General features: G+C 38.6%; 1 protein-coding gene across 3 annotated transcripts in view; it reads right to left on the bottom strand.

The window, feature by feature from the left end:
• Positions 1–45: 45 nt before the first annotated feature.
• The window catches only part of lipeb (lipase, hormone-sensitive b), a 30,313-nt gene continuing 22,016 nt past the window's right edge, over positions 46–8,342 (bottom strand). For all 3 annotated transcript variants that reach the window (XM_067408529.1, XM_067408539.1, XM_067408547.1), the window contains exons 10-13: positions 7,786–7,926; positions 5,639–5,883; positions 4,060–4,320; positions 46–3,975 (exon numbers count right to left, since the gene is read on the bottom strand). In XM_067408529.1, coding sequence (XP_067264630.1) covers positions 3,568–3,975; positions 4,060–4,320; positions 5,639–5,883; positions 7,786–7,926 — 1,055 coding nt within the window. In that variant the 3' untranslated portion in view covers positions 46–3,567. The remainder of the gene's footprint in view (positions 3,976–4,059; positions 4,321–5,638; positions 5,884–7,785; positions 7,927–8,342) is intronic.

The raw sequence follows: 8,342 nt of genomic DNA, 5'->3' as shown, positions 1-8,342 counted from the left end.
AACACAGGGAAAATACATACTGCAGAAAAAATACTCTCATTTATCATTGTAACATTCCTACAGTCCTCACAAGTCTCAAAATACTCTTTTAACAAAAAAAAAAAAAAAAGACAACTTAAAAAGTATAATTATGGTCTATACAATTAATGTCATCTATGCATATACAGTACATTCCAAATACACAGGTTTGCACTTACGGTGTCTTTACATGAGGAAAAAACATATTAATAATAATAAATATTATTATTATAAATATTACTATTATTATTAATAATAGTTATAATTATTACAAATAAAGAATCATATAATCATAAATTAGCTAACTCTCAGTTCCTGAATGGCAGTGAGGGCACCTGAAAGCTCCCTCACACGCCACCACAGATGCTGCTATAGACTGAACTATAAAGTGCTTATTAGCTGAGATTGTCCTGAAAACATCACGTCTGACTGAATGTGAGAAAGTTCGCCTAGGACATACAGTGCAGTTTGTATCACTCAATATATCACTCATTGGATTTTTATCACTCAGTTACGGCAGTGAAAATGAGGAGAGAATAGACATCAGCACCCTCGCAAATGATACTGCAGTGGTCATTAGAGCCTGCACTTAAAGTGAGCAACATCACCGTCGGTGGACTTCAAGAGGACAGGAGCTCAAAAACCACTCGCAGCAAATCCATTCCGAGACAATGAAACAACCTACCGATTAAAGCCCTGAGTCAGTGACAGATTGACTATAACTCTTGAGAACAGATGTTAAATGCAATGACATGACTCAGTGGACTTGTGCCTCTGATGGGAGATGATGCAGCACGGTTTTGGCTGCTTACACCTCAGTAATAAGTGCAGGTATGGTCGTTTAAACAGAGGACTAAATTAACATAGTGTTTTATATAACACCCTTGAGATGAATGAGTAATCTCTCTCTGAGGGAGGCGGTTTGAGAGTCACACACACACACACAAAAAGAAAAAAAAAAACAAGGTGGAAATGCTCAAGTGCATTCAAGGTTACATTGTCCTACCAAAACTAAAAAAAAAAAAAAAAAAAAAAAAGGCTTACAGAGACAACTCGACTGGAACGGATAACCAGAGGGTGGCAGAGTGTCTTATCGTTCCTCTCCCAGTTCTGATTGTTTTAGTCATGGTTCCATGAAGGGACTACACATAATGTAGAATCAAGAAGCACAATGGCATTGAGAAGCTTTTCCAGGCTGAGCTGACATAACTATAACACAAAGTGTGACAAACAGACAGTTTCTGAACACAACACATACAGAATCAAGCTGACCAAAACAGGCTGACAAAAATACCTAGACAAGTATTACATATGAGCCATAACAAAAACTGCAGAGTAACCAAGACTTGTTATTTCAAATCCATCACCAGAAGGGAGCAGCTTTGACATGGTGAAAAGAGCAAGCAAGCAAATCTTTTTATATCGTGACACTCTAAGAAACTGACTCTCAAATGCTGCAATCAGCAGTAGATGGAGTATTGTTTTCTCTCAGCAGATAAAGCCTCACTTCAGCTCTGGCTTAATCCAATCATAGACACACCGATAAAGACCATGCCTTTGCCGAGGATATATACAGTCCCAAAAGACATGTCGTGCTGTGCCGCTGAGCACAGCGAATCTTAAAATGACAGCAAGTGGAATTATAACCCATTGTTGTTTCAATAATAAGGTCGACAATACTTTAAATAGGATATGTGCGCTATATAAACACGCTGCGGGAGGTCAGGCCACTGTCACGTAGCAGAGCTGTGCACACAAAGGTCCAAACCTCCCATATAGCACTAATACATTTTATGGAGGGCCAAATTTTTGATTCAGAGAGTCAATAGAGTCAATTAGTGCCAGAGAGAGAGGAGACCTGATTCAAATAGAGACATGCTAATCACAGCGGTATGTATCACACATGTGCAGGCTGAAAGATTTCATTGGTTCAAGGTTGCTGGGTGTTAAGGGAGTCTGCTTAAAATACCTCTAGGACGAGCTGGGTGAGAATTGAAAAGTGTGCTCAAAATGGGTCAGCATGCACGGGGAGAGACGACACGACTGTGAACAAGAGGGAAACAAACTGACTGAAGGAACGAGGGAGATGGAAAAATAATGGAAGCTTGCGCTGACATGCCGACTAAGAGGGAAAGGCAGTGATGTAGAGGTAACAGCCCGTGTTTTTTCTCTCTAAGCTCTTGTCCAGTTTTCAAACCAGTATATATATTTTTTTTAATCTAATCTAACAGATAAATAATGCGATTATAATATGATTATAATAAACAATCAAATCTTAATAAGTCAAATATGCTATTTCAACGCCACTTGTGACTTAAAGATGTAATTCATCCAAATAATGAAAATTCTGGAATTATTTATTCACCCTTGTGTCGTTCCAAACCTGTATGACTTTCATTGTTTCGTGGAACCAAAAAAAGAAAAAGAGAAGATATTTTTTTTAAAAATTCTGTTTTTTTTCTCTTGCTCATACAATGAAAATCAATGGGGTCCCATGTTGGTTTGTTTAAGACCCCAGTGGTTTTCATTATTTGAGCAAAAATAGCTGAAACGTTCTTCAAGAAATAGCCATTCAGGTTTGAAACAACATAAATTATGACAGAATTTTTGTTTTTGGGTGCACTAGCAATTTTAAGCAAACATTTACAGACAATAAACACAATTCTCCATGCCACTACAAAGACAATATATGAAAGTAGCAAAATAGACTTTTATCTTGACTATAACAAGACTGGACACCATAGAGCACAAGTAACACTATATCACAAATTCGGTGCGGTTTTGTGTAACTTGAGCTTTCCTTCCACAGAACGCTTGTGGAAATTTGATCACGATTAATTGCATTTACTAATCATTGAACTCTATGAGGACAAAGCAGCATCAGAAATCCCATTCAAACACTAGTCACACAGAATGTCCTCTAGGTGCCAACAGACAGATAGATTAATAAAGGGTGATTAACATACACAGTAACACCATATTATAATTTGGTGTCATAAATATTTCAAAAGCTACTATATAAATTCAACCATTAATAAATGCTTTCGTCAGTTAGCCCCAGGATGCCTAGCAGCAACGCATTCTACGGAGTATAAATTCTAACACACAGGTATAATATTGAATCACAGTTTTTAGACAGATTTCATTATTGTATAAGAACATGTAGTGCTATAAGGAGTGAGGTTTGGGTTTATACATCCATTTGTAATAATGACGTTATGTGCTGGGATGTTTTTGTAGAACAAGGCAGGATATTAGTTTTTGTGCTGGTATAACGCAACAAAAGGCAAAGTGGTATAATAGATGTAAAGGGAGTGCATGTGTACGCAATCACATTTGAATAATAAAGCTAGAGGTGTATTAATTTGATTTTTTCCTCTCTACAACTAAATATATTTCATTGTCTCTTTTTTAAGTTATCAATTAATAATTGGTTAATTACTTTATTTTTCTCTCTATACTCTTATCCACTATAATCATTCACATAATATGACCTTACTCTGGTCTATGCATCTCTTATTTGGTATCATTCAGAAACCAGTCCAAAATCTAAGCTTGAATCTTTTCAGATTCAGAATTAGTGGGAGGGTAAAAACCACTAAGTCCCTCCTCATCCACAATAGAAGCCTCTCCCCCAACAGATAACCCCTCTTCCTCCAGCACGGTCACTTGTGAAAGTTGAATGTGGTCTCTTTTGGTAGCAGAGGGCATCTGATTGGTCCGTTCCAATTTGCGGTGTTTGCGCATCTCTGGCGGAGGGTCTTTCATAGTGAAGACATCCTTGATTCGCTCCATGCATACGTTAGCAGCTTCTCGAGTCTCCCTCGAGAGCTGTGACAGGCTGAGGAAGCCATGAGGAAGGTCATCCACGACGCATAGGGTCACTGGCTGACCGACATTTCGGAGCCTTTTGGCAAACATCACAGAGTCGTCTAGCATGGGATCCAGATGACAGGCCTGAGAAAAGGGGGATAAAGAGGAGTCTTAAACTTAGGCAAACAAAAAAAATGAAGTACCAAGCACATCTTCGATCAGTCTTACCACTATGTGTATGGGAGGTAGTCCCTTTAGCATGCTGTCTGGAGCCAGAAGGGGGGACATGTAGGGGTTTCTGACGATGGGAGAACTCTGTACGTTCATTTCTGCTAATTGCTCTGAGCGCAGAGGCTCAAAGCCGTCTGGAAACTCCCGGGGTTCCTCAGAGTCCTCCTCACCACCAGGGGGTGGAATGGCCACAGTAGAAAAGGATTCTGACACAGCGGGATCCACCTCTTTGCAAAGGAAGAAACTCACATCCTCGGGCTAGGAGAGAGGTGGAGGTAAATAAGATGTGAACATGAGGCGACAAGGTTCATCCAGGGCTGATGAACAAAGTGAAACATTACCATGACCTGAGCTGTTCGAATTTCAAACATTTCTGCATAATGAGTATTATGTTAAAAAATTGGGGTCGGTATTTGATCACACATACAGAAACTGTAATAATATTTCACAATATTACTATTTAAAATAACTTTTTTATTTCAATGTATTTTAAAACGTCATTTATTCCTGTGATGGCAAAGCTGAATTTTCAGCATCATTACTCCAGTCTTCAGTGTCACGTGATCCTTCAGAAATCATTCCAATATGCTAATTGGCTGCTCAAGAAACATTTCTTATTATTATCCATGTTGAAAACAGTCATGCTCATTTTTTTATTTCATGCATTATATAGGGCAGTGGACATTTGTAAGGAACATGGAGGAACGGAGATGGGGAATGGGTTCAGGAGAAGCTGAGATGACTCATTTGAAACAGGCAGTAAAAATTAGTGTTTCAAATCCAGCAATTATTCACACATCTGATGTCATCGTATCATGGGATTCTCAGCAGGATTTTAACACATACTTGAACAATGGCATACAAAATCCAAGTGACATCATTGCAGCATAATTCTTTGCAAAGAGTTGCACAACTACTCTCCGCACTACCCTTTCCCAATCTGGATAGAGGGGAATACAGTGAAATAATTGTGTAGAATCAAAAAAGCTCTGTGATTTATTTGCACACAGTGTTCCAGACTAAAATAACCAGATCAACAATTTACCGCAAGCTATTAAAATCAGGCAGCGTTAAGAGGCCAGTTAATTCTGTGCATTAGACAGCCTGCGTTCTGCCACAGCTCTGACTCTGATGCTAATTATGGCATAACAAACTCCTGTTTTTCTGCCACCAATGGCAATTTAATCCTCTGTACGAACATCTGTGCTGCACTCCAGCAAACATACCAGATTCTTACTAACAATGGCACTGTCTGTTATTTAAATGCGATGTTTGACTATGATATAAGCAACACTGTTTAATTGTTGAAGGCTAGGTCATTCTCACTCTAGAGCAAATTAATCAGCGCAAATATTGGCATATGTTTCACATACTCATAAAGCCATGAAAAACAGCCTGATGGATGCTGTGTAGCAGAGATTGGCACCCTAGTAGAATGCAAATCAGTCAGATGATTAATATGACTCACTGTTGCAATCTGTAAAAGAGAGACCTTCGACACCAAGGGAGCTTTAGGAACATGGTGGAAACAGAAATTTGATTAAATCCTTCTAAAGCACAAGACGAGGAGCTGTACCTTGCTCTCGGGTGTCAGCGTGATGTCAAGGATGGAGCTGTGGTTGGTTGTGGTGGTGCTAAGATGGTTGGCAGTCTGGCTGTCATTTTTCTGCACGTTGCTGTTAGCGTGGGTGCCCAAGTCCTGGCATGTCTGGCTCCTCTGAGACCCTTTCCCCTGGGAGTACTCAGACAGTTTGGCGGATACCGGAGGGTCTGTGTGAGGAGAGGTCAGAGACGCTTCTGAAACGCTCTTTCTCACAGAGTCTGAAAAGAAAAAAGGGGAGATATTTAGAACGTTTTTAGAGGAAATACCGACAATGAATGTCATTTCAAGGTCATCCTGGTGATGTGGATGTTTTAAAGTCACATATATTGACTGACGTTGCACTCCTGTTATTATTTTGTAAGATAATGTCTACGTGAGATATTAACGGGCCCAAAATGTGATGGTGGAAAAAGAAAACCAACAAAACTAAGGTAATCTTGAATTCCCAAAGCAAGTTTTAAGCACGCTATCAGGAAGAGAGAAAATTCCTCTTCAAAATCTTAGAGAGCATATATGCTTCCAGAAACATTTCTTAATGCAAATATGTAGAAAGGCAAAATGAGAAAGTAAATAAATATAAAAACGATTACAAATGGACAGAGGGTAGGAATTTTAAGCAAAAGGGGTGGGGGATTACAAAGACCCTCACACAGACATTGGTGGAGGCTGTTGGCGAGGAAACAGTTGCCAGGGAGAGGTAAGGCATGTGACTGTCTGGTGTGAAGTGCATGTGTGTGGCATTAAACAGACATTCAGGAAAATATTAAGGCCCTCAAACTACCATACAAACAGACAACTGACCAGCCACAACACAGCTGTCTTCCCCATAGCCATAATCTTTTGAAAAACTATTCTCAGCTATGCTGGCATAGTTAATAATGAATTCATGGCCATCATGAGGCAATTAGAATGCTTTGTGTTGTGTGTGACACCACACTAATGATGCCTTTTAGCCACACTGCATTGACATCCTGCACAGCCCTACTCTTTCTCTCTCTCTGTGTGAGCTAATGAACTCAAATGATATGAGATCTGGGGTTGATAGTAGCCCATTTAAACCATTGACTTAAAAACCGATGAGAATGTGGCACAACGCAGTATGTGAAGCCATTAGAAAGGGCTTTGATTGAAATGGTTATTATCAGCTTTTCAGTTCAGCTGTGCGACTATGCAACCAAAACCACAATAAAACAAGAATAAAAATGCAGATACAGTCAGAGGTGAGCATTTGTGACACATATCAGTACAATATCCATTATTGGCCAATATTAGAGTTTTTTTAATTTATCAATATTGCATATTAAACTGTGCCTGCTCATTTAGATAACCTTTGCTGTCATCTAATCACATATTTAATAACACTGTTATGTAATCTTTAGCAAATATAAAACAATTCTTATACTGTAATATTGTGATGCCTTTAGTGTTTAGTGTTTTATTTTTTTATTTTCATATACAAAACAGTATAGAATTTTAATATAATTATAACAAATTTAAAGTAATTTAAACAGTAATTGGTAGCAACCAACTGAAGCGGGGGAGGCGGGGCTGAACTACAGGTGTTGGAATATCATGGGGAAGATCATGACTTGCTGAGTTAGTAACAATTAATACTACTGTAGAGAGAAGAGGAAGGAATTGTGTAGTTGTGGCACAAAAGGCAATTGGGTTGTGGGACCTTGCATACATTAGCCTTCCAGGTATCCTTTAACAGCATGTTTAGATGATGGATACAGACTGAATCAGGGCCTCCGTTCAAAAGCATTCAGTCAGCACATGCTCAGAAGGACCACTTTCCACAAAACCATCTGTGGGTCACGCACCACAAGCTGGAGAATGAGTTCAGAAGCTACCACATATAGCTCTGAACAAATGGCTATTATCACCATGGAGCCAATTATATCAAGCAAAGCAGAGTGCTACGAGGGATTTGTGTGCCTTAATTTAAACCTAATTAAAACAGATCAAATAATTAGCCAGCTGCACTATTACAAAGGCATCATCATCAGTGTATGTAGGGATTATAATCATAAAAAGACATATTGATAATGCCGCCTTAGACACACTCTGCACAATGAGTACACAACAGAATAAACTCTATTTCAGCCCTATACATGTACCTGCACTCCCTTTATCCAGCAGAGAATGGATCCAGTTGGAGGCCCCCTGTTTGAAGTCTCGAAGCAGCAAGGCAGTATCTCTCCTCACCATGCTAAAAGTGCTCACCTTCTCCACCTGCTTCTCCACCTGCGGATCTGTGCCTACACACAGCAGAGAAGGACAAATGGGAAAAAGCAAATAACTTACAGTAGGATACAAAAAAAATCCAAATCGAATGTGTAGGATTCAATCAATCAATATATAAACAAACAAACAAATTAAAATGAAATTAAAAACAATATATAAAAATATAAAATAAAGGAAATGACATAAAAATAAATAAATAAAAAATTCTGCTTTGTTTCTAGGACAGTAATGAATTAACAAAATTTGAGACATGCATATGTACTAATTTGAACAAAAGGAGGCCTTTTGCCAGTATTGAGGGTAACGTATTACAAGTAACCTGAGTTAAGTATAATCAGATTACATTTTCCAAGTAACTAGTAAAGTAACGCATTACTTTTTCAATTTACAACAAAGTATCTGTTACTTTTTCAAAAACATTCAGTATTCC

Source organism: Chanodichthys erythropterus, chromosome 2 (genome assembly GCF_024489055.1).
Source record: "Chanodichthys erythropterus isolate Z2021 chromosome 2, ASM2448905v1, whole genome shotgun sequence".
Taxonomy (NCBI): Eukaryota; Metazoa; Chordata; class Actinopteri; order Cypriniformes; family Xenocyprididae; genus Chanodichthys; species Chanodichthys erythropterus.
This window is presented reverse-complemented; position numbering and strand designations above follow the sequence as displayed.